Genomic DNA, 25,633 nt, shown 5'->3' with positions numbered 1-25,633 from the left:
GACAGACTCATGGGGCCTGTGGGCTGAGGAGGAAACCACCGGGCACAGCAACCATTGTTTGTGTTCCTTATGCGCCAGGCATGGGGCCAAACGTTTTACACATGACAATTGCCTTAGTCCCTCAAGAGCCCCGTGAGGTAGGGACGCTTCTGTTCCTGCCTTACAAATGAAGAAAGGAGGCTCAGAGGAGTGATGTCCCTGCCTCAAGTTCACTTAGCTTCGAGTGACAGGTGTGAGATTTGAACCCCGAGAGCTTTGGTCCTGAACGCTGCCCATGGTAGGGGAACCACAGCAGGGAGGCCCCTTCTCTCACTCTTGAAGCAGGAGGAAAGAAGCCCAAGGCACTCTTGCACCGCTGACAAGAGCCCTTCCAGGTCTACACACACACACACACACACACACACACACACACACACACACACAGCCTCCTCCAGGAAGCCTGCCAGGCTTGCTGCACTGATCTCATGGCTGCCCTGAGGTGGAAGGGAGGCACGGCCGAGGGCCCCGAGTAGCACAGGGATGCCACTCCCATCAGTGAGTGCATCCTTGGCTCGCTTCCCTCCCAGCTGCTGCTGAGGCAGCAGGTTTGGACTCAGGCCCATGACAGCTGCTTGATTTGAATAAAGCGGAACCAGGCTAGGATGGGTGATGGAGAGGCCACACCTGTCACTGTGCCCCCAGGGGGCTAGGCTGCCCCTCAGACCTGAAAGGAAGCAAGGACGGTCCACCCTCCAGCCACATCCGATGTGGCCTGGGGCTGGTAGTCTGGCCTCTTCCTGAGGGGCTGCAGACTGTACCCCCATTCTGGGGCTAGGGTCTGCATTTCCCACCCCAGCGGGGTGCCCACGCCCCCCGTGCCCACTCTCCATGGGCCCTGATGAGGCCCAGGCTCCCCACTTCCTGGCCGTGGCCTACACCCAGCAGGCACTACGCCATGGGGCAGAGTCTAAGGTCCGGCTTGCCCACTGCATCCCTGCCCTCTGCACCTTGCCCCAGGCTCCAGGAACCTCCTGCCGCTTCTCCCGCCTCCTCCCATATCAGTTCTCAGACTCTGGAGCTGCCAGAATTTAGAGGTCCCCTAGGGGCACCTGGAATGTTTTCACAAATACAAGGGCCCCCAGGGATCTGACTCCATTGATGTGTGGGTGGGGGCCTGGAGTACTATGGTTTTGAAAAAGCTCCCCAGGTGCTTCCCCAGCCAGGGCTTGTAAACTCTAACCTACCAGAGGAAAAAGACTTACTAAGAATCACACACAAAGTGAGGCTCAGAGCTGGGACCTGTGTCCCTGGCCTGCATGACATAGCTCTTCCCTTACCTAACCGTGGGTCCACGGGGCGAGGCGTTACATCTTACAGTGGGGGAAACTGAGGCACAGGAAGGGGAAGTAACTTGTCCAAGGACACACAGCTAGGAGGCAGAGTTGGGATATGAACCAGGTGGCATGGGTCCTGAGCTCCCGGAGCCCCAAGCCCCTGTCCTGCAGGGTCCCACATATTCATGCCTTAGCAAGAGGAAGCGAGTGCAGTGGTTAGGGGCACAGACTCTGGAGCTGGGCTGCCATGGTTTGAATCCTGTCTCTGCTGCTTACTTACTAGCTGGGTAATCCTGGGCAAGTTACCTCACCTCTCTGTGCCTCTTTATCTGGAAAATGGGGATAATAGAATATACTTCAAGGTTATTGTGAGAAATGCAGTGAGTTCATACATGAAAAGCATTTAGAACAGCTCCTGGTGAAAAGTAAGCCCTACACAAGTGATTACATTTATAACAACATCTTTAAGAAGTAGGATTTCGTTCCATTTCACAGAGCAAGAAATAGAGGCCAGAGAATGGCTTGCCCAGGCTGAGCCCGTTAGCAGCAGAGCTGGGATTTGAGCCCCAGTCCCTTTCGGTCTGGGTCCCTTCCTACCTCACTGGTAGCTGCCAGGCCTGGTGAGACCAAGATGTTTCTGCTGTGCACAGTGGAGGGCCACCCCAGAATGTCCACTTGTCCCCTTCCTAAGTCAAGATGCTGAGACCAGGGCCAGCCTGAGACCGTGGGTGAGGTCAGGGACTGGTGTCCACTAACTGTTCTGAGAAACTGCGACCCCACATCTGGGCTGGCCTCCTGGGGGAGAACCCGAGTTGGGGGTCTCAGCCCTGGGCACCTGGGTCGCCTGTTAGCCTCGCTGGGCTTCAAGGCTCGTAGGGACAAATTGGGATGTAAATCTACCCTCATCGGGCTGTTGTGGAAATTAAGCAGATGATTCGGATAAAGGGCCTTGTTCTGGCTGGCACACAGTGGATTCTAGGCAGTGCCAGTGTCTTTTTTCTGGGAGGTGTCCCTGGGAGGAACCCAAACCCGGGAAGCTTAGAGAAAGTGACCCTTGACGGCCTCCCCCCTGCCTGTGCCGATTGCCGAGAGCCTGGAATGAAAACTGGTTCAGTGCCCGGAGCCCCCCACACTCACCACAGCAGGGGCACTGCCCGCCTGCCTGGGGGCTCCTGTGAGGAACTGGGCGGAGGCAGCCCAGCCCTGGCACCCCGAGAATGGGGTGGGCTGCCCAGGGCTTTTCCGGAGCTCCAGAACACTCTGTCTGTGACCAGGAAGTGGAACTGAATCAGGCCCTCCTATCCACCCACATTTCGGCTTTGTAGTTTTTTCTTAAGGGCACTAACACCCCCTCGGTGGCCAGGGTGGGGATCTCAGCTTCTCCGAGGTCCCCCAGAGAGCCGGCCAGTGTTCTCCCTGCTGACGGTCACTTGTGTCAGCCCTGGCCAAGGCTGAGTCATTAGGAGAGCAGGTTAAACTTCCAGATTCCAGGTGGTCCCCAGGGAAGTCTGTTAGTTGTGACAGACCCAGGAATCCACAGTAATACACTCCAGGCTGCCCACCAGGTTTCTGGAAACATCCTGTCCCGGCTGTCTCCCTGAGAGTGCAGGGGCTGTCGTGGGAGGAGTCCGCAGCCCCTGCCAATGGGAGGCGCGTGACGGCCTCCGGGTAGAGCGCATCCCAGGCCGGCAGGCTGGAGGCGGGCAGGAGCTGTGCCCTGTTGTCGCGAGTGATGTGATGGGCTTCTTGGGAAATGTTGGTCACGTGCTCTGTTGGAACCCCGACCTGCACCTGCTGGGGTGGACTCGGCCCGCCCGAGGCCCTGAAGAGGGTCTCGTGCCATCAGGCCCCTCTCGCTCTGCTTCACGCATATTTCTGCCAGACTCACACCCTCGCCTTCTGTCTCTCCTTCTTCAAATATGTCAGGCCCACTGCTTCCTCCTTGCTGTTCCCACGGCCTGGACTGCCTTCCCCTCAGGTCTTCACCAGGTCACTTCTCCGTCCTGGTCTCAGCTCACATGTCAGCTGCTCAGACCGGCCTCCCCGACCCAGCCAACCCACTCCCTGCCCCGTGGTTCTCTACCTGAGCCGGCTTCCGTGGCTTCTTGGCCTGCCCCCAAACCAGAGATCTGTACTGTTTACGTATGGCCCCCCACGCCCCAGCCCACTGGAGGTCAGCTCCTCGGTGTCAGGACCTCATCAGTCTGTACCCCCAGCAGCCCAGCATGACGTCTGGCATGCAGCGGGCACCTGGTAGGTTTGTTGGCTGAGTGAATGAACGAGCATCACGCCTACGTCCGGCACGCGTGCCCCATGCGTCAGGGGAAAGAGCGTGGAATTGGGGGTGTGCAGCTTTCCACACCCCAGCTCGGCGCTTGCCCCTGGGCCTCTCTGAGCCTCTGTGAGGTGGCTGTGCCCCAGCCTACCAGGCAGGATGACGTCAGAGCTAGAGACGAGGCAGGATGACGTCAGAGCTAGAGACGGTGTGCGTGAGGCTCTGGAGGGCAGAGTGGGCCGGAGAGGCTGGGGTTTATTATGACAGGGATAAGGAGGAAAGCAGGCCTTCAGTGTCTGTGGCCCCAGCAGAACCTGCCTGTCTGCAGTCCATTAACTCAGCAGATATTCATTCAGGTAGCTCTTTGCTGCACTAGACAGTATTCAGGGAACTGGGGGTTCAGCGGGGACCAAAGTCCCTGCCCTCATCCGGCTCACCCCTTCTCGGAGCCAGTAGGCCAGGAGCAGGATACATCAGTAAAACATAGTCTTTGCAATCCTAAGTGCCCAGGAGAGCATCAAAGCAGGGCTGGGGATTAGGACCGATGAGGGGGCGTGGACATCCAAGGGAGGCAGCTCCCAAAGCGGGGAGGGAGCAGGTCCTTGGGTGGGGGCTGACCCCAGCACTCTGACTCCAGGGTGGGGCGGTTAGGAGCGGGCCCAGACCAGCGGGCTTTGCTCCGGACTGACGGTGGTGCGCTTCAAGAGGGTGAGCCGCCCCGGGCTGCACTCAACGCCCCTCTTTCCATCCCCAGAGACCTCCTCCAGCTCGCTCAAGGTGGGGGCCTCCGTCTTCATCGGCGTGGGGGCTGTCACCATGTTCATGGGCTTCCTGGGCTGCATCGGTGCCATCAAGGAGGTCCGCTGCCTGCTGGGGCTGGTGAGTGCGGCTGGCCCGCCGAGGGGGGCAGGGTGGGGGCGCCTGGTAACGGTGCCCGGCTGACTCCGTGCTGCTCTGTGTCCCCCAGTACTTTGCCTTCCTCCTCCTGATCCTCATCGCTCAGGTGACCGCTGGAGCCCTCTTCTACTTCAACATGGGCCAGGTAAGCAGCCTCCCGGGTCCCCGCTGGGCGGGGATGGGCCCCGGAGGTGGGCGAGAGACAGGGGCCCTCTGAGTTGTCCCAGACTAACCCAGGAGGTGCCTGGCAGCCTCTCAGGCCTGTGGTCCCTGCGATCTCCCGTCTCGCGCAGAGTTGCTGCAGGGCTTGAACGCGGTAGCTGTGCCCCAGCGCTTTGTAGCTGCGGGGCGGTGGGCGAGCCGCTTGCCCCTGTGCCCGTCTCGCCTTCCGCAAACTGGGGAACTAGGGACGATAATACATTCAACTCCCAAGGTTCTGGTGAGCATTCAGTGAGATTACTCTGGTAAAACCCAGCACAGCGCTTGGCATGGTTGTCCTTGTTCTTAGTCAGGCACCTCAGCAGGTACTAGATCATGCCATGAGGCCCAGGCAGGGGACTGTCAGCAAAAACATTTGTGTCACAGGGAAGGCACTCAGCTTTAAGGAATAGAAAAGCAGGCTTACTGTGGCTTAAACCCGAAAGACGTCTGCCATCGACGTAACCAGAAGCTGGGTTTGGAGTCTCAAAGACCGTGCGTGCCACTCACTATGTGACGGCACTCACCTCACGGTCACAAGACGGCTGCCACAGCACCAGACACAACATCTGTGTTGCTGCAGCCAGAAGAAAGGGAAAGGGACAAAGGCAAAGTAAGTCCTCCCACAGCCTTCCCCAGACGGGGTCGCAAAGGCACCCCTGGCTTTAAGGGGTCTCCAAAGACAGGCACAAAGGAGAAGGGAGCCAGGAATAGCTGTGGGGTGGGTCAGTCGATTGTGACCGTCAAAGTTACCGTTTATGGAGCGCCTATTATGTGCACATGGTATGTTCTAGAAGCTTCTCCCACACGGTCTTGTTCTGTGGCAGCTGTGCACTGTGTTATGTTGGCAGACAGGGAGGCAGGTGTTGAGAGGGGTGGGTGTGGCCAGAACAACAATAATAGTAGGCCACTTGACTTTCATTCTTTGACTGATCCTCACCATGCCTTCCCTCTCAGGGTAGCATGTGAATCCCCGTCCTATGGGTGCAGGGCGAGGGCACCCAGCCAGCCGGTGGCCGGGCCAGGCGAGGGCACAGACTCCCGGACTCTCGGCCAGAGCTCGCCCCAGACCCACTGCACGTGGCCTGTGACCCAGCTGACCCTGGGGGCCCTGCCGTCCTCCAGCATTACAGTTCTTGTCCACCAATGGGGGAGGCAGAGCTGGTGGCTAGCGGGCCCCTGCCTGTTAGCACTTGAAGGTCAAGTTGCCTCAAATCACTCTTACAGGGGCACCTGGGTGGCTCAGTCGGTTAAGCGGCTGACTTCGGCTCAGGTCATGATCTCACAGTCTGTGGGTTCGAGCCCCCACGTCGGGCTCTGTGCTGACAGCTCAGAGCCTGGAGCCTGCTTCTGATTCTGTGTCTCCCCCTCTCTCTGACCCTCCCCCATTCATGCTCTGTCTCTCTCTGTCTCAAAAATAAATAAATGTTAAAAAAAAATTTAAAAAAAAAAAAAAAAAATCACTCTTACAAGGAAGGTGAGAGAGCATTCAACCATCATCAGCCACTGACACCGAACAGAGCCTGGAACAGGCCCGGTACTGGCTGCTGCACGCACACGACAGTCACTGTGCTTTCCCCACCAAAAGGCCTAGGAGATCGTGGGCATGGTACCCTCGTTTTGAGACATGGGAGCACAGAAATTAAGCAGTGTGACCAAAGGTCACACAGCTAGTAAGTGGCAGAGCCAGGATTTGAACCCAGGCAGCTCGCTTTCTGGGTTCACATTGGTGAAATTTGCTTTGCAGTGGTCCCTACCTGAGTCTGCCTTATTTATTTATAAATCACACCCAGCCTGTTTCTCCGGAGAATTAGAGCTGAATTCCAACACAGGCACAGGGTCGCTAAAATCAAAAAGAGAGATAGGAAGAGGAAAACCAGTGTCCCTGAAGCCAGGGGACGAGATGCTCATGGTAGCTGAGGGCTAACTTGAATGCTGAGCTTCCTGGCAGCCAAGGCAAAAGGGGAAATAGTGGTTTCGGTCAATGAAAGGAAGTTCGCCTGGCGATCAGACAGGAAGGCAGTGTTTAAGGGAGGGAAACTCTTCCCAGTGAAAGCTCGTGAGATCCGGTCTTCATTTCAGCCCTCTTGGCACCCAGGGCTTCTCTGAGACCCAGTCCGTGGTACCTTATAATCAGGGTGAATAAAAACAGGGCCCCAGTGAGTTCCTGTGATTCAGAAGCTGGTCGACTCTATAAGGGTTTTGAGTGGTCCCCTTCTCATCCTCTGTGTGTTTCCCCATCTACCGTCATCTATCGGATGACAAGCACGTGCCAGGAGCTGAGTAGTAACTTGGTACTTGGTTCAGTTGTACAAGCATTTTCCAATTGAAGAAACTGAGGCTGAGAAAAGCAAAATGACCTTTAGACACAGCCACACATAACTCGGATGCGTCAGAGTGGAGAATTCCATCCCGATCCCTCTGACCCAAGGCCCATGCCTCCCGCTACGGTATGCTGCCTCCCTGTGGGCTGGTATAATCTCTGCTTGGCCAGTGACCAGGAGCTATGCCTCAGAGGCGTCCCACAGCCCCAGAGCAAGGCCTGTTTGGAGAATCAGGACTCCCGACTCCAGTCCAGACTGTCACACCCCACTGTTCCCTCCTCTGCCTCCTGCTTACCGCACCCCACCCCCCTCGGGCTCCACATCTCATGCCTCCGGGTCCCAGCCTGCCTCAGCTTGGCCCCCCTCTTCTCCTGGAAGGCAGAGGGATGTTTCCTGGCTCTGCTGGGGAAGTTCTGGCACCACTCTATCACCCCGAGTTGGAATGAATGATTTATTTTTTCTTTCCCAGCACATTGTAAATCCCGGTGGAAGACTAAACATGCCCTTGATGATGTTTATTCCTGCAGATGAGGTCCAGCTGGGGAGGTGAGCCTTGCTGAGCCTGAAGGGAAGAGGCCTTTTAAAAGCAAGGGCCCATCCTTCCCCTCACTCTCCAGGCCCCCCGGGGCAGGTGGGAAGGACGAGCCACCGGGCCCCCCCTGAAGAGGTCTCCGGGGATGCCACTGGTCCTTCCTGCCCCAAGTTCTCAGCAGCCACTGTCCCCAGGGGAGCGACAGGGGAGGCTGGGAGCCTTGGGCAAGACACGTGGCCTCTCAGGCCCTGGGTTACGGCATCTGTAAATCGAGGGGAAGCCTGCTGGGCCCCCACTCCCAGGGCTGAAGCAAGCACACGCTGCAACACGTGTATAAAATAGGGTGGGGGCCAAGGCCTCAAGTCCACAACCTAACTGCCTGGGTGGCGATGCCTGCTGTGAGGCCCCCCGGCAAGTGACTCCGCCCACCTCTCTGTGCCGCACGCACGCGCCTCGCGCGCCTCGCAGGTCAACCAGCGGTAACCGTGCGTGTCCACCCCCCCTTATCTGCAATCCTAAAACCCAAGAACCACTTTGAAAGGCAAAAAATGCCATTTGCAGCTCATTTGGTGGCAAAATCAAACCTAAGCAGAAGCAAGGCTATTTGTGGCCTCTGTTTACCCCCATTTAGGAGTCCCTCGGGAATTATGAATGGGAGGGACCGCGGGGTGTGGCACAAACCCCAGTCCCTTTCTAAAAGTGGAACCTCCCTCGGTGCCAGGGCACGCTGGCCCCAAGGGCCACCTCAGAGCGCTCTGCTGAGGGTGAAGACTGTCGCCGCGTGGGAAGGGCATAGCGTCGTGCCCGCCCAGGGCGGACATCTGCTGGCTCCGTGGCAAGGGTCTACCGCGATTGTCACCGTCATTAACTTCACTGATGCTTAGTAAGGGCTCAGTAAATGGCAGCTGTACCTGTTGCCATTGGTGGAACCTGAGTATTGGCAAGAGCTGTGGGCACCGGGATTTGGGAGTGAAGATTCCCTCTGGCTGTTTCCTCATCTGACTCTTTATCCAGCCTATTTAGTGGACACAGCCCAGGTCTGGGCTCCAGAGGCCCTGTGTTCTGGGGTGGGCTCGGACGATTTACCCGGCCTCTCTGAGTCTCAGCTGTGGTCTGGGGCCATTCCCAGCTCTGACACTCTGGGATCCTGACTTGTTCTCTGCAGGCAGTGGAGAGTGGGAGAGGGTCAGGAGGAAGCACGTGAACATACTGTTTGCCAGGATGTCGGGCACTGGCCTTGGCATGCTTAAGGAGGCCATACTGCTGATCCACCCACAACCCGCACGGGGGAGGCCACCGGGGCTTCGGTGGGTTCCACCGGGGGCTTGAACAGAAGGCCTAGGGGCTGAGGGCTTGCGTGGGCTGGGTGGGAGCTGCGGGGTAGAGGTGGTGACAGTGGCCGGGCCACACTGCTGGATGCTCCCCCGGGAGGCTGGTCAGGAGAACTGTGATGCCCTTCCCCCACCTCCTCTTTCCCACCTAGGAAGCTCAGAAGAGCCAGTGTGCCCACACCCTAACGTACAGGTGGTAAGACGGGTTCCTTGAGGACAATGCAGTTCTGTGAGATGCCTGCTCACTGTGCTGGAAACTTCCTGGTCCACCGGCCTGGATTTCTACCGGCCTTGGGTGTGGGCAGCTGGAGCCAGGACAGAGAGAGGTGGCCTTTCCCTTCCCCCTTGGGAAAGGGAAGAAGGCGTCCAAGCTGCCCTTCTGGAAGGGAATCATGGAGAGAGTGGGATGGAGACTGGCGTACCTGTCAGGTGCTGGGGCCTGTGTGGTTCCATGGCAGTGGAGGGCAGTGCCTGACTCAGACTCTGCCCGAAGGAACTACAGGAGCCTGGGGAGTTCTGGGCTAGCTGCTTGTGTAGACTGTGGCTGGCTTTCAGGATAAAGACGTAGGCGGTGGGGACTAGGAATAAACAGGCTTCCCCCTCTGAGTTCACCATTGCAAAGGGCCTGCGTTTCCTATCGGGATCCCAGGATGATGCCTCAGATCTGCTGTATCTGCATGCCTTTTTGTTTTTTCATTTTCTTTCGTTTTTATTTTTGAGAGAGAGAGAGAGAGGTAGACACAGAATCCAAAGCAGGCTCCAGGCTCTGAGCTCTCTGCACAGAGCCCGATGCGGGCCTCGAGCTCAAGGAACATGAGATCGTGATCTGAGCCGAAGTCGGACGCTCAACCGACTGAGCCACCCAGGCGCCCCTGTATCTTCATTCTGTCAAAGCCCTTGGCAATGTATCCTGTGAGAACCCCAGGAGAGGACAGGAAGACGTGGGTCCATTACATTGCATGGCCGGGGTGGGGGGGGGGCACCCTGTTCCTAGGGGGCAATTGACTGCATTAAAGAGCGTGGAGAGAGGTCTGGACACCATCCCAAGGAGTGGTCAGAGGATCCAGAGAGGAGGGGGTAAAGGGAGACACAGTCTGGACTTGAGTATCTGAATGGTTTGTCCTGGGAGAGAGTGATTTGATTTGTTCCCATATGCTCCCATCTGGGACTTGGGAGGAAGGGGGAACATGAGAACTAACAGGAATGGGTAGAAGTCATTTGAGCTCAACTTAAAGTGCATTGCTTGTATCAAAAGCCTCCCTGCTCCTGCGATGTGCTATTCTGTGAAGTACTGAGTTCCCCGTCACAGGGAGCATTTAAGCAGAACCTGGACAAGTGTAGGAAGGACTGTTACATTTGGATGACGTGCGGGACTCCAAGGTCTCTTCTCATTCTACCTTTCTGTGAAAAGCCACTGCAAGGTGAAATAAAAGCCCAGCATTGTGGTAACAGGGAGTGCTGTGGTTGAGATCTCAGGCTTCTGGGGCTGCATGTATCAAGGTTACAGTCGTGTCTCTGCTGCTCGCTCACTGCGTGACCTTGGGAAGTTGTTCTGACTCTCTGGCCTGTTTTCTGGGAAATGGGGAAGGTGGTAGTATTGGGCGGGACCGGGGCTGGCCTCTTGGGTGTGTGACACAGGGTCCTACACTTACAAGAGTCCATGCTTGGTTTATACTCTGATGGCTGTGTTGAAATTCTTAATCATTTTTTCTTTAAAAAAAAAATTTTTTTTTTAACGTTTATTTCTTGAGACAGAGCATGAACGGGGGAGGGTCAGAGAGAGAGAGGGAGACACAGAATCGTTTTGAACACAGGCTCCAGGCTCCGAGCTATCGGCACAGAGCCCGACGTGGGGCTCGAACTCACGGACCACGAGATCATGACCTGAGCCGAAGTCGGATGCTCAACCGACTGAGCCACCCAGGCGCCCCAAAATTCTTACTCATTTTGAAGCAAGGGGCCCCGCATTTTCGTTTTGCACTGGGCTCTGATTACACGGCCAGTCCTGGGCAGGACCCTTCATCGCACAGATAGTGCCACAACCCAAACTGGCCGGAGCTGGCCGGAGGCTCGGCTGGATCCCAGGACTCTGTCCCTCTCCATCCCTTGCTCCTGTTCTCCTCCATCGGCTCCCTTCTCAGGCAGGCTGTCCCCTGGAGAGCCTGAGGTGGCCGTCAGCAACATAGGCCCTCATTCCGCCAGACTCGTGGAAAGAGAAGGTCCCCCCGGGTAACGAGCCCGTTCTTGAACCACTCACTCTACTCAGGGTGTGGAAAGTGCCAAGTGGCTGCTTGGGACTTGCCCGCGTCAGCGGGGGGAGGGACAGAGCTTCCCAGCCCTGTGGACGTATTGAGGGGTGATTACCCCTGAGGAAAGCAAGTACCGTTTCGAGAAGGGAGAATCCAGTGCAGAGCGGACAAGTTGCGGAGGCAGGGGTGCGGTGAGATAGTGGGCATCTTCCCGCTCCCCCTCCCTGTTCCTTCGCGTCCCAGGAAAACTACCTGGTTGCCAAGGTGACCTCCCTGAGCTCCCAACATGGCTTCCTGGGCCTCAGGATCCCCAGACATCTGCTCTGGGCTGAACCAGCCCCATGCCCTGGCCCCTATGGCCCGGCTATGTCCTTCAGCTACCTTCTGGGCTGCAGGACGGTGTTTCCATGGAAACCACCCAGCCTCGAAGGAAACCACCCAGCTTCCATCACTTTCTCATTTCAGGGGGACTGAAATAGGGAAGTCCGGGCTGCTGTGGCAACCACGCTGGGGAATAAATAGAGTCTAGGTCGCTTGGGCAGGCAGGTGGGACAGCCGTGGGAGAGGCAGCCCGCCATGCAAATGCCTCTGGGGAACCCCCTGCTTGCCGCGCCTCAGGGATCCTCTGCCCACTGGGGAGAAGAGGTGGAGAACAGACGGTCAGGGCCCAAAGGCCCGAGACCCGCAGGCAGCCGGCCCCAGCTGTGTGACAGGGGCCGGCCACTCAGCTTCTCTGGGCCCTCCTTGACACGGCCCTGACCTACTGCAAGGTCTGGCCATGCGTTTTAAGTGCTGGCAGGGCTTAATGGGTGAACACTTAGGCCAGGAATCAGACAAGTCTGGGTCTAAATCCCAGCTCTTCACGTGTTGACTGCGTGAGCCAGGCCAAGTTATTTAATCTTTCTGGGCCTCGCCTTGCGCATCTCTGAAAACGAGGGACCGGTCTGCCCTGAGGCTTAAAATGAATCAATGCCCTCAAAGTGCTTAGCACGGTGCTGGTGCAGATCACGCACTTGATAAAAGCTAGCCACTGTTGTTGTGATTAAAACCAACAGGAAAGCTTTACAAATCGTGAAGCTCGCGGGGGTGGGGGTGGGGGGGGAGTAAAACAGAAAGTACCATGCTGGGAGTTGTGCCAAGAGGGAGAGGGGCAGGGAGCCCTCCTGGGGAGGGGGCTAGTCTCCCAGGGTTAGTGGGGGGGGCGGGGGGGGAGGGCTAGTGTCCCAGGGTTGTAAGGGGGGGTGCAGAGAGCCATCCTGGGGAGGGGGCTAGTGTCTCAGGGTTAGTGAGGGGGGGCAGAGAGCCATCCTGGGGAGGGGCTAGGGTCCCAGGGTTGCGGGGTTGGGGGGGGGGCAGAGATCCGTCCTGGGGAGGAGGCTAGTCTCCCAGGGTTGTAGGGGGGGTGGGCAGGAAACAGGGAGCCAGGGCTGTGGGTCCATCCGGAGGATGTGGGTTCTCTGAGCGCTATGTGAGAGCCGCCTGTGGGGTTCTCGCGGAAACCCACTCACTGCACTATGAGCTTGGCTCTGAAAACCCCTGCCTGGAAGTACCTGTCCCATATCCTAATCCTTTCCCCAGAACCCAGGGGCAGGTTTGCAGCCGTCCCCTTGGCCCCCTGGCCCCTCGCCCTGGGGTTCTGTGGTGACAGCAGGAGGCTGTGACCAGCCTCTTCATGCTGATGTGCCAGGAAGGCCCCAGAACAAAGTCCATAGGAGGGCCAGGCGGGGCCAGGCTGGGGCTGGCTCTTGCCCCCTCCCCCCCCCCCCCACTCCCACCTGGAGCCTGGGGCCCTCCCTGTTCTCAGTTCTCAAAGCCGGTTTCGGGTTTGCCTCCCTTTGCACAGCTGACTTGTTCCTCAAAAGCTGCCACATTGCGAGCCTCTGTTTGGAGCTCTGCTGAAGGGCCTTTGGGGTTGAACCGTTTGTCCCCTGCACCCCTTCTCTGCCTTCTCTGCGAACCGCCGTTTTCTTGGTGGGGTTCAGGTGCCTCGCTCCGTCACCGAGGGACCCCGAATTCCCAAGCACGGAGGGGGATCAGGACGGTCAGGATCTGGATTTTGTGGGGCCTTGGCAGGCATGAAGATTAGTTACTTGGGAGAGTGTGAGTACCAGCCTTGTGTGAGGCGTGTCACAGAGTACACACCCATTCGCTATTCAGGCACACCACTCCTACTCCCGCCAGGCTTCAGCAGGTACAGCCCTTGCTCCCATGGAGCTGACATCCCAGTGAAGGGGAGAGATAATAAATCCTGAAAACAAATGAGCACGGGAAGACAGCACTAGGAAGGAAAACAGTCTGCCTGCCCTTGCAGGTCGAGGAGGGCCTGGGAGGGGTGGGGGGAGGGGATAGAGAAGGGATGTGTTCTATAGGGTGATCTAGGAACACCTTTCTGAAGAGGTGGCATTGAAGCAGAGCCCTGGAGGAGGTGGAGGAGTGAGCCTTGTTAATATTTGGGAGAAGGGGAAAAACAGCTGGTGGGAATAATAAGTGCAAAGGCCCTGGGGCAGGAGTGCGCCTGGCAGGAAGACAGCAAGGAGACCTGTGTAATCGAAGCAGAAGCAGCCAGAGCAGAGGAAAGGGGGTTTGGGAGGAGCAGGGGCCAAAAAACGTAGGGACTTGTGGGCCACTGAGGGGATGATGCTGGAGTTCTTCCCGAGAGGGACAGGGGGCCACTGGAGGGTTTGCAGCAGTGACATGGAAAGATGCACATTTAAAGGGTCCTGCAGCCAATGACTGCTGAATAGAGCATAGGGCGGGAGTGGCTGGCCCTGAATGCTCTGGGCTTAGTGTGGCAGCCAGCAGGTGGCTGGCACCCTGGAAGTACCAGGAAAGTAGTTGGAATGGACAGTGAAATGCCTTCAAGCCAAGAGCGTGTCCCTAGAGTTGGGGTGGGTGAGGAGAGAGGCCTTCTGAGTAGATGTGACCACAGGTGGCGCACGGGTTTCAGGAAATCTGCCCTTGATCTTGTTCTCCACTCTGCAGCTAAAGGAGGAGATGGGCAACGTCGTGACCAAGCTCATTCAGAACTACAAGGATGGTCACGAGGACAGGCTGCAGGAGGCCTGGGACTACGTGCAGGCTCAGGTGAGGCGGGGGTGGCAGGGACAGGGAGGCGTGAGGGTCCCGGCCTGTGTGGGTCTGGGTCTGGGTGTCCGTGTCCCTGACAGAACGTGCCAGTGACCGTGTCTGTGCGTGCGTATCTGTTGGGGCCAAGGGGGCCCCTGAGTCGTCCCCTTCCCTGGCGCCCCAGCCACCACAGTCCCTCGCTCAGGGGGCCCAGGGTCCTGGGGGCTGCCCGAGGCTCACAGCGCTCCGGTCTGGGGTCACGAAGAAGGCCCTCGTGTCACGCCAGGCTGGGGAGTGTCGGGAGTCCGTCCTGGGGGCTGAGGAACCATGTGCCAAGGCTGATATGCTCACACGAGTCTGAGTGGAGGCTACCTCTGGGAGGGTATTGACAGGACAGGTGCCGTGGGAACCTTCTGGGGTGAGAGGAAGGTTCTATCCAAATCCTGATGCAACTGGCAGTTAATGCCAGTATGTGTGTGTGAACATCAAGCTGTTTGTGCCAGTGTTTGTGTATTCCGCCTCAGTTACAGTGAGAGAGATGGACTGACTGACTGAATGAATGAATGAATGGCTGAATGAATGAATGGCTAATGAATGAATGAATGGCTGAATGAATGAATGAATGAGTGAGTGAGTGACTTGCATTCTGTGTTCCCAGCCTGCCCTGGTGGTGAACCATTCACCACACCCACAAATGGACCCCAGTGATGGTGAGGATCAGATGGGGCGAGTTCAGGGCGTGGGGGGGGCTGTGTCAGCTGGAAGGCTCGGTGCACGCAGGAAGATGTTTTCGTCACATGCTCTGTGTGACCCGCCATTGCTGAGATTAGAAGGAGGCTGCTGTCCCAAGATGAGCACGTACACCTTCAAGGAGTCTGGGGGAGAGCTGGGTCCCTCGAGGGATGGCGTGCACCCTACCGTGGGAGGTAGCTGACTGGTTGGGGGGTTCCCGAGGCAGACAAGGCCTCTAGATCATTCTGTCAGACGCTGCTTGGAACTGGGGCTAAGAAAGCTGACTGAGTCAGGCTCCCGGGGGCTGGAATACCAACTGTGACACTTCCTGAGCCTCAGTTTCCTCGTCTGTAAAATGGGGCTGTTGATCCATGCCCGCGTGAGATGTTTCTGAAGCCCACGGCCCTTACGCACCACATGAGTGGGGAGGTTTTATTGTTCCTGCACAACCACTGAGACGTGGGCCGGTGGTGGCTGGAGACAGATCCTGGCACCAGTCAGGGTAGGAGGCTCTGCCTGGGGTGGTGGAAGGGCCCAGGAGACCTGTCTGCTTTTGCTGAGCATGTGAGGGCCTGGGGGTGCCCCTCAGAGGCGTCAGCCTCCCTGCCAGAGGAGGCAGCCAAGTACCGGAGCAGATGAAGCCGGGAGGAACTGCTGCCTGCAGCCCGGGGAGCCTGAGCGTGCTTGGCTCGCCCCCTGCTGGCCACCGGGCTGCTCGTCAGGCACCTGCCACCCTGAGATGGGAGGGAAGCAGGCGAGGGGCACAGACCACACGCCTGAGCCACAAAGACCACAAAGTTGAGCCGCTGGTCAGTGGCAGAGCTGGGATTCGAACCCGGTAGCCCGACTCTAGATGCCCCACCCCCACCCCCCGCTCTTCGACTATGTGCCGTTCACCTTTCTTGTGTCCTATACGACTACGTTCTGTCTTTCAACTTGAACGTCCCTCCTGTTCTCCTTTATTATTTTTACTGCTCCCAATTTATTTTTCCTCCTGTTTTAATATTTATGGTATGTGTTTCCTGAAAGCCCCTTTAAATTCCCCATGGCTCACAGAAGCCAAAGTGAAACCTGAACTCTGATCCTGGCGATTTGGGCAGGACCGGGGGGGTGGGGGGGGGGCGGTACCTGAAAGCGGCAGATCCGAGCCTCCGTCCTGGGAGACCCCACCCTGGCCAGGAGGGCGGCCTGCCTGAGGGCCGTGGCCACAAGCGGCTTGTCTCCCCTGCAGGTGAAGTGCTGCGGCTGGGTCAGCTTCTACAACTGGACGGACAACGCTGAGCTCATGAACCACACCAGTGTCACCTACCCCTGTTCCTGTGAGGACCAGGAGGGGGATGACAGCTTCCCTGTGAAGACGGGCTTCTGCGAGGCCCCTGATGGCAACAGGACCGAGAGCGGGAACAACCCTGAGCTCTGGCCCGTGTACCGTGAGGTGCGTGCAAGGTGGAGCTGGGGCTGGGCCTGGGGCACTCGTGGGTTCGGGCACAGGCCAGTCAGGCTTGCCTGGGCTACTCCTTCCTGCCTTCCCTCCTTCCTTCCTTCTTCCCTCCCTCCCTTCCTCCCTCCCTCCCTCCCTCCTTTCCTCCCTCCTTTCCTCCTTTCTTCGTCCCTCTCTCCCTCCTTTCCTCCTCCCTCCTTCCCTCCCTCCCACCTAACCTTCTTCTTTCCTTCTCTTTTCCTCCTAACCTTCCTCCCTTCCTCCCTTCCCTTCCCTCCCCTCCCTCCTTTCCTCCTTCCTTCCTCCCTCTCTCCTTTCCTCCTTCTTTCCTTCCTCCCTCTCTCCCTCCTTTCCTCCTCCCTCCCTTCTTCCCTCCCTCCCTCTTCCTCCTTCCCTCCCTCCCACCTAACCTTCTTCTTTCCTTCTCCTTTCCTCCTAACCTTCCTCCCTTCCTCCCTTCCTCCCTTCCTCCCTTCCTCCCTTCCCTTCCCTTCCTTCTTCCCTCTTCCCTTCCCTTCCTCCCTCCCTTCTTTCCTCCCTTCCTTCCTTCCTCCTCCCTCCCTCCTTCCCCCCTTCCTTCCCTTAGCTGTTCCTGCCCTTGATTCATCTGTTTGCTTGTCATTTGTACCTGCCTCTACATATTCGTTAATTTATCCATTCAAGGAGCATACTCCCCTCTCTGCAGGCCCTCTGCTCTGGGGGCGGGCCCTCCTGGTGATTGGGCATGGAGAGGTGAGCATGGGAGAGGAGAGCTGGGCATGGGTGACATGGCTGTGTTCTCCCCTTGGCAGGGCTGCATGAAGAAGGTGCAGGTGTGGCTGCAGGAGAACATGGGCATCATCCTAGGCGTGTGTGTGGGCGTGGCTGTCACTGAGGTCGGAATCCTTTCCCCCCCCCTCCCCCCCCTCCAGCCATATCCCATTGTCCTTGCCCTGCTGAGGCCCCCTGGAGGCTGAGGCCCATCAGCTTCTAGAGGCCCTGCAGCAGGCCTGGCCTGACCACTGCCCCTCCCCGGGCCCCTCTGCCGCTGGAATCACAGGCTGGGCATGAGGCTTTAGTTGTGGGTCTGCTTAATCCTGCGCAAACCCCGTGACCCTCGCTGACCCGGACAGTGAGATGCCACTCCGGGGGCCTGGGTGGCCCTGCCTCCCTCTGACTCTTGCCCTCTCCCCCAACAGCTCCTGGGGATGCTCCTGTCCATCTGCCTGTGCCGGCACATCCATTCCGAAGACTACAGCAAGGTCCCCAAGTACTGAGGCAGCTGCCGCCCCCACCTCCCTGCCCGTCCCCCAGCCTCATGGCTTCTCGGGGTCTCCCTGGCTCTCCTCCAGGCTCACCTCCCACCTCCCTCCCCCACACCCATCCTGTGCCGGCTGGAAGCAGGGGGCTTTCTGGGGCCTGGACCCCTCTCCCTACCTTTTTGCCTCCAGACTTGAGCCCCGGGTGCTCTGTGGATCCTCTGCTTACCTACAGGGTTCTCTTAGCAATCCAGAGAAAACGCTCCCCGCAGCGTCCCTGCACAGGTGGACTGGGTTTCTACCTGCCTTGGGAGCTGTATATATTGGATGGCAAAGTGTATTGAAAATTGAGGGTCGGGGTGGGGGTGGGGGGTGGATAGGCACCCTGGGCTGTCAGGGGATGCCCACTACGTGGGTAAACTTTTTTTCCACGATAACGCTTCTGTCTTTGGTTTTCACATTTTCATTGAAGGCAGTGGGAGAGGGCGGGCTTCGCCTGACCGTAGGAGCAGCAACCCTTCCCCGGGCGGCCCCAGCTCCGCCCTGGCAGCTCAGCTCAGCCTAGGCCCTGCCGTGAGCTGGCAGAAGAGCCCCCTAGACAAGGGAGTCTGGACTGGCCCCGGGCTGCTTAGGGAATCCGAAGGGCGAACCCTTGGGGCATGACACAGAGCTGACCCTGCATTCGCCAGGATCCCGCGCTATCCAGGGATGGGGGGAAGGATGCTTTCCCCCGGGAGAAGCTAGGCTGGCCTGTCGTCTGCCCCCTAGGGAATGGGTGGGTGAGGCTGTGCCTTGTGAGGGGGTGGGGAGAGGCTCTGTGCGTAGCTCTGTAAAACATGTTCGAGGTTTGACAACTAACTATTAAAGAGGATTTGTAACAATCCAGTTTGCTGCGTGGAGATACGGTTTCTGAGGTCTGAGGTCGGGAGGACCAACAGAGAAGAGGCCGGCGGCCCCTGAAGCGGGGCCCCAAGGGCCGTGGCTGGGAGGTGTTTCCGCTGGGCCCACCAGGTGGCGCTGCTGTCCCAGCCAAGGAGCCCGGCGGAGCCCGAAGTTGTTCCTTCTTCCATGGCTACTTCCAGGCACCCCATCAGCCCCGGGCTGGTGAGCCTTTCATACCAGCGGGAGCATTGGTGAAAATGCAGATTCCAGGGCCCGGGGGTTCTGATGCAGCAGATCTGGGTTGGAAAAGAATCTGCATTTTTAGCAGCCCGCCAGTGATTCCTGATTCATGAGGCCCTGATAAGATGTAGCCACAGATGCTCCCCAAAGTGGGGGGGGCGGGGGGGGGGGCAGGCCAGACAGCCTTGTCTCCAGCCGGGAGGTAGGAGCACACACTTTAGGGACAGTGTGTCTGTTGACCTGAACCTAATTAATTTCTTGCAAAAGACTTTCTGTGGCTGCTCCACAGGCTCAAGCCCGTGGAAGGCACGGGGACAGCCCCAGGGGCCGAGGAACCCTGCAGCTCCATGGAGGCCGCTCTCTGCTGCAGTCAGAGGCTCTCCCTGGAGCTCTTACAGTGCGTGGAGGTCTGAGGGCTCTGAGTGAAGCCATTCCAGCTTATTTATGACCTGCTTCATTCCACGGGGAAGTACGGGTAATAAAATATAAAACATAACAGGGAAAATACAAAATTATGAGGAAATAGAGGCATGGGTGAGATAAGTGCTGCTGAGTTGCCCCACCTGGTGGTGGCACATTTGTGCTGTGCACCTCACGTGTTCTCCATGGCTGTACTCAGAGCAGACATCACTAGTCGCTTGCCATTCTCATTGCCTTAACCCAGATGCCAAGGCCATGCTCAAAGCAAATGTTACTCATTGCAGCCTCAGAATCCTTCCCTAGTCGGTACTATCCATAAATCAAGTTGGCATGCAAAATGAAAGCAGTTGCCATCTTTGAGCTCTGGTTGTTTGGTTGAGCCATATCTAATTTTGCCTCCGAGCTTCCTGGTGGTCAAAGCAAAAAGGGAAACTCAGCTTTATAGCTCTCATTTCCCAAGGTTTCCTTAACTTAGCTACTAGGAAGAGTGTGGCTGGCTGGAATCTAGAATTCAAGACCACCCTCAAACACACAGACTTTGATATCCCTTCGTGACTGGAGCAAAAAGGATAAGTGAGCCTACCAGGCCCAACCTTATGCTGGTTATTGGCAGCAAGAACAGAAGCTGTGCGTCTGTCAAGGAGTAGACAGGAAGACCCAGTGAATGCATGCAAAGCAATTGGGTGACCATTTCACATAGTAATCGGTGCTTAAATAGCATGTGCCCTGTCCTGGCCTCCCTGACATAGGTTAGCGGATTTACTCACTATAATCCTATGAGGGGCCTATCCCTCATTCTCCCCAGTTTACGGATCAGGATGATGAACAAGTGATCAAATGATTTCAACATCCTGCTGTCGCCGACAGGAGCCAGAGTCACACCCCGGCCCTCTGGTGGCACGGTCCACAGGCTGAGGTAGATCCGGGAGCTGTCCCACACCGGCTGTCTGCCCGCTCTGGCCCATGGAGGGACCCACATGCCACCCCTGGCCTGATGATGGCCTCCTAGGGGAAGAGAGGCTGAGTCCCTGCCTGTGGGTCAGATAAGGAGACTCGGAGCCGTGTGGGGTGGGGACGCAGTCGGATTCAGCTCAGAGGTGCCTCGGTGCCCACTCAACAGTCCCACATCCCCAGGTCTCAGGGAGGGCTTCTCTGAGGAGGGGCTTGGGCTGTGGGAAGAGCAGTCCCGTGTTCCAGCGGAGGCTCTGGTGCTTTGCAGCCACATGACCCCTGGCAAACCCGTTCACCCCTGGGGACCTCCCTTTCCCCATCTGAACGCTGGGATGGAGACAGGGTCGTGCGAGGCTCAGGTGAAGGGATGTAGAGGCCTCAGCAAGGTACCTGGTTCCCTGGGAGCCCCGAACCAGAGTGAGTTAGCGGCCATGGTGCCCGTCTCACAGCATTGCCGGCTGAGCAGACTTTCCGGTCTCTGGCCCGGTCCGCGGCAGTAGGCGTCAAGGGGGTCCTACAGGGGGTGAGGGTCTGCAGGAGGTGGGGAGTGAGGAGCACGGGGTCCTAGGGGGCAACATAGAGTCTAGGCCACTGGATGGAGCCACTTTCCTGCCCTTCAGGGATGCCCGTGTGGGGAACTCCGGGCATGAGACCCGGGGAGTAGAGGCCACGGAGGGGCTTAAGTGTCCCAAACCAGGTCTCTGCCCCCGTGATCTCTCACGGTTCCATCAGGCGCCTGGAGACAATACCCGGGGTAGGGCCAGCAATCAGAAGAACGCAGAGAAACTGGGGGCCCGTTTCTTCCCCCATTTGTGTCTCCCCTCCTCACCCCCTTTAGGCCAGGGTAGTGAGGAGAATGGGATGCTGGGATGGCCCAGGAAGTCAAGTCCGCCCAAAGAGCAGCAGCGGATGTCAGCTGGCCAAGAACAGAGCACCAAGATGTGGGTGACCCTGGTGCCTGGGTGTTTGGGGCTGAGGCTGGGAGTTTTGTGGGGGGTGCAGGGGAGACACAAGAGAGGTCCGAGGTAAGCACTCTCCCAGGCCGTCTGCTGACCCCCAGCCTAAATGGAACCAGCTGAGGGGTGTCGGCTGCAGGTGCCCTCTCTGGCCTTGGTTGCCTCCCTCTTGGGTGGGCAGAGTGCAGGGGAAGCTGGAAGATTCTGTCTGGCCTATTCTCCAGGGCCCTGTCATCCTAATGGGACCTCACAACCTCACCCTTAGGGAGGGTACAGGGAGCCTCTCAGGATGGCTCTTCAGAAATTCCTTGTCATCGGGGGCCCGGGACCTGGGTTTGGGTCTAGCTGAACCTCTGTCTGTGTGACCCTGGGTCACATAAAGCAGGGGTGAGCTCAAAATTGTGTCTGCAAAATAAAGAAGGCTGAGACAATGTCAGAAGTTACCAAGAGGGTGGGCTGAACCCCCAGCCTGCTTCCTCCGGAGGCTTGTCCCTGTGCCAGGGCCAGGACTGGAACCGCACAGATGGGACTCTAAGATGTCCCCCTGCCTCCACTGCCTCCCAGGTTCCTGGACACGCCCCCAGGCTGGGATGTGTTGTCAGAGCTTGGCCTAACTTCTGTGACGCCTGGGCTGGGCACTGTGAGCACCGAGCCTGTGGGGCCCTCACTCCCACCTCCTGGGGAGGGCCCAGGTTCCACTGCCCTCCTTACCCACACCCCAGCCCCACCCCCTGGGCTCATGACGTTCCTTCCGGAGGGAGGGAGCACAGTCCGGCTTCTCTCATTCCTGGGCGTGGAAACCAGACTTGCACTGGAATAAGGTCCCGTGCAGACTGGTAGGCAGTCCGGAGGCGATTGTTGTCAACCAGGAGAGAAGAATGGCAATTTTGCAGTAACTGCCATGGCACACACACACACACACACACACAGGCCCCGCCACCCCTGAGGGCTCGGTCCATTCTCGTCTGTGAGGGAACCTGGAGCCTGTCCTCAGACTAAGCTGTGGGTGGCCAGTGTTGGGCAGGCAGAAAAGGCCAAATGTCTGCCAGCCTGGAATGTTCCGGACCGGCCCTGGCAGACCCCAAACCTGCCTGTTCCCTAGCAGAGCCTTCTCCAGCCCCCTCCCTGGGGTCTTACAAGTGAACAGGTTTCCCAGGCTGAGGAGGGACATGGTGCAGGAGGCTAATGTCACCAATGACCCTGGAGTGTCCCGTCACCGGGGCCCCTCCCAAAGGACTGCCACTGCATCCTTCCCCTGCAGGGGGACGGTGACCCAACTTGCTGCACCGCCTCGGAGCAAATTATCTGGCTGCTCTCTGGGGGTTTTGGGCTAAGCTTCCTTTGTTCATTGGTTGTCCATTTACGTATCCATTCCTTCGTTCGTTCATTCTATGAATACTTAAGTGGGCACCTATAGGCCAGGCACTGTTCGAGGCTCTTGAGGACACAGCAGTGAAGAAAATCCGCGACGGCATGGCACCTGCATTCCGGTGAAAACAAGGGCTCTGGCACACTCACCTGGACACCCCCCCACCACCCCCAGACACGTGTGCACACGCCGCCCCGCTGACACCACAGTCCTTGCAGAATGTTGCCGTGGGATCCCGGGGGGCCCCTCCAAGGCCTCTGGCATCCTGTGGAAGGAAGCAGAATAATGAACAGCCAGCGGACAAACAGGAAAGCGTGCGGAAGCACTCCTACTCGGCCCCCTTCCCCCCTGCAGCCACACGCCACAGGAATCGGGCCCCCTGGCAGCCCCCTCCCGATGGAAACAAGTCAAACCAAGGCAGCTCCCGCGCTCAGGAGCCATGGCCGCAAACCTCTCCCTCTGCTGGGACACGGAGGCTATAATCCCAAACTCCCGGTGTTAACATTGGGAGTTGCGTGAGGCAACAGACACAACGAGCTGGTTCCAATGCAGCCTCTCCCCCTGCCTGGTCCTCCGCTTCAGTGGGAGCCCCCATCCGCCGGCGGGATGGACAGGAACAGGCCAGCGGAGAACTCGGGTGCCTCCAGGGCAGGAGCTGTGGACGGGTCCGAGAGGCTGGGAGGGGCCAAGAAGGGATCTGTGCCCAGTCCCCGCCCCGTGGAGTGGGGTCCCCTTGCTTCTGGGGAAGGTGCAGCAAGCAGGTAGGAGGAACTCTGAGCTGTGAGCACCCCCACCCCCACCCCCGGCACCTGCTTTGGGCTGGGGGAGGGCAGTCCGGACAGAAGCCAGTCCCTCCCCGCCCACTATGTCACCTCACATGCCTCAAGTAGGCCCCCTGGGAGCAGGAAAGGGCTTCCTGCGGGATGCTGGGGGTGTGGAGTGGCAGAAACAGTGGGGGGCTGGAGTGCAGAGGGGCTGGAGGGGAGGGACGGATGGAAGGTGGGGTCTAGAGAGGCCCCAGCAGCCTCTGGGGGGGCTGTGGGGGGGTGGGGGATGCTGGTGGCAGCTGACAGAAGTGAAGAGGTGTAGCCTCTGCCCCTGCAGCACGCACATGGCTGAGCCCAGCTTGGGACTGGCCAGGGTGACAGCGACCCTGTGTTCCCAGCAACCAGTCCTCTTGGTGCTGCTTTATGGAGGACGCCGGGCCTTGGGGCCGGGAAGTATCCTGTGTCCGGTAGGATGGGAGGAGAGAGGCCTTTCCTCCGAGGGGCCGGCTCCACACCTGAGGGGGGAGGGAGTGCAGGCGTGAGAAGGATGCTGTGAACAGGACCCCAGCCCGAGGTGGAGCCTGGAGGAAGAGCTCTGCAGGGGGAGGCGTGCCCTGGGCAGCAAAGGGGTGGGCAGGGCAGCTGGAGGAGAGAGGGTGGGAGGCAGGGTCCAGGGAGATGCACCTTCCCCGGGCCTGCTGGCCTCCCGCCCAGGCAGCAGCAGCGACAATCTCAGCAGCCACCTTGTACATAGTGCTGATGTCCAACCCCCCCACCACCCCCTCCTCAGCCAGCACGGCAGACACGAGTGCTCCCCCCACCCCCTGTCGGTTATGGAAACCGAGAGTTGGAAAAGCTACATTGTGTGCCACAGGCTGCCCCTCTGCACGAATCTGGGAGGAGTCATTCACACTGTAGTCTAAATAAGTGGTTTCCCCTAGTGTTGGCTTGCTAGAAAACCGCCCGTGACTGCTGTGCATCTCTGGTCACGCAAGTGGGGATGCTGGGATTGGTCCCTGGAGCTTGTGGCTCAGCGTCCAGTGCCTTCTCCACTGGGGATGCCAATGGGCATAAAGACCCCCCCCCCCCCCACCAACCCGTTTCAGAAAAGGAGCTGAGGAGGTGGTCCCTTTTCGAAGAGGCTCAGCTCAATGAAATCTGACGTTCCATCCACAATCTGTGCAGTAACGGTCAGGCACCCACTGAATGCCAGGCACTGGGGAGGGAATCAGGGTGCAGCCAGGTGACCGAAGTCCCTGTGTCACGGAGCTCGCAGTCTAGAGACGGGGCACAGGCAAGAAACACAAGCCAGAAGATGGGCCCCGTGTCGGGGACAGATGATCAGGACTGTCTCTGCCCATCAGTACGTGCACAGAAGCTGGCGGAAGAAGCCTGTCCCCGGACCGGCTGGCGTCACCTGATGTCCTCGTTGCCTGGGGTTACGTGGGGACGGCCACTCCACCAGGAGGCTGGCCGGCCCGGAGTTCAGGAGGAGGCACAGGAGCCAATCAAAATGTGGATATAAATGTCACGGCCTCCCGGGGGTTCCACGTGGGCAGGGAAACCTTTCCCAGGCAGCCGAGGGAAACTATCTGGAGCTTGGGATGGTCGACCGCCTCGTCGGGAGAGTTTGAGTTTGCTTGGGGGACGGCTGGGGCTGCCCTGTGGGGAGGGGTGTCCAGGTGCGCTGGGGGTACGTCCTGCCTCTGAGGACGGAGGGGGTGCGGGTCATTAGGTCCCCACGACCCCACGTGTGGCATGCGTGCGGCGGGCCCTGTTTGGACTCTGGTCTCCATCCCCTGAGGGTAAAGGAGTTTGAAGGTGGTAACCTGCTTCTGAGGCTAAAAATGGAGCGGTGAAGCCATCTGGGAGAGCCACAGACCTTGCTGCTGGTGTCACAGGGCAGAGAGGGCAGCCGAGGTGGGATCACTGCACTGAGAATCCAGAGACCCAGTTCTGGCCCCAGTGGCGGGCAGAAATGATCACTCTGTCCCCCTTCTTGTACAAACGCCCCCCGCAACGTGACCGTGCAGCCAGAACTTCCCCGGACCCTGCCGTGAGATCCTGCCGTGGCCAATAGGAGACGGGGAGCGGCCAGGGGGCCAATTCTGAGCCCAAGCCTCGAGAGGTTTCGTAAACCTCTCCCTTTCTCAAAACTCTCCCTTTCTCCCACTCTCTCCCTTTCTCAAAACTCTGCCACCGCACGTGAAGGAGCCCGGGTTAGCTTGCCGGGGGCTGAGGGCAGGTGGCCTCGTCACCTCTTTACCCCACTTGGCAGCCAACCGGCCCTCGCAGGGCCACCCAGCCCACCCACGGCCAGCCACAGATGCAAGAAGAGGCCCGAAGGACCACCCAGCCGCGCCCAACCTACGTTTTTGACAGGCAGCGCGTCAGGAGGTAAACAAACGGTGGTCACTTTCCGCCCCTAAATCTGGGGGCAGTTATTACAATA

General features: G+C 58.5%; 1 protein-coding gene across 4 annotated transcripts in view; it reads left to right on the top strand.

Moving 5' to 3' along the window:
- CD82 (CD82 molecule) overlaps positions 1-18,481 on the top strand; it is a 51,030-nt gene extending 32,549 nt beyond the window's left edge. For all 4 annotated transcript variants that reach the window (XM_060606446.2, XM_060606448.3, XM_060606447.3 and 1 more), the window contains 6 exons: positions 4,343-4,467; positions 4,556-4,630; positions 14,102-14,203; positions 16,149-16,352; positions 17,150-17,233; positions 17,537-18,481. In XM_060606446.2, the coding sequence (XP_060462429.1) occupies positions 4,343-4,467; positions 4,556-4,630; positions 14,102-14,203; positions 16,149-16,352; positions 17,150-17,233; positions 17,537-17,614 (668 nt within the window). In that variant the 3' untranslated portion in view covers positions 17,615-18,481. The remainder of the gene's footprint in view (positions 1-4,342; positions 4,468-4,555; positions 4,631-14,101; positions 14,204-16,148; positions 16,353-17,149; positions 17,234-17,536) is intronic.
- Positions 18,482-25,633: the final 7,152 nt, after the last annotated feature.

This window comes from Panthera onca, chromosome D1 (genome assembly GCF_046562875.1).
Source record: "Panthera onca isolate mPanOnc1 chromosome D1, mPanOnc1 haplotype 2, whole genome shotgun sequence".
Taxonomy (NCBI): domain Eukaryota; kingdom Metazoa; phylum Chordata; class Mammalia; order Carnivora; family Felidae; genus Panthera; species Panthera onca.
This window is presented reverse-complemented; position numbering and strand designations above follow the sequence as displayed.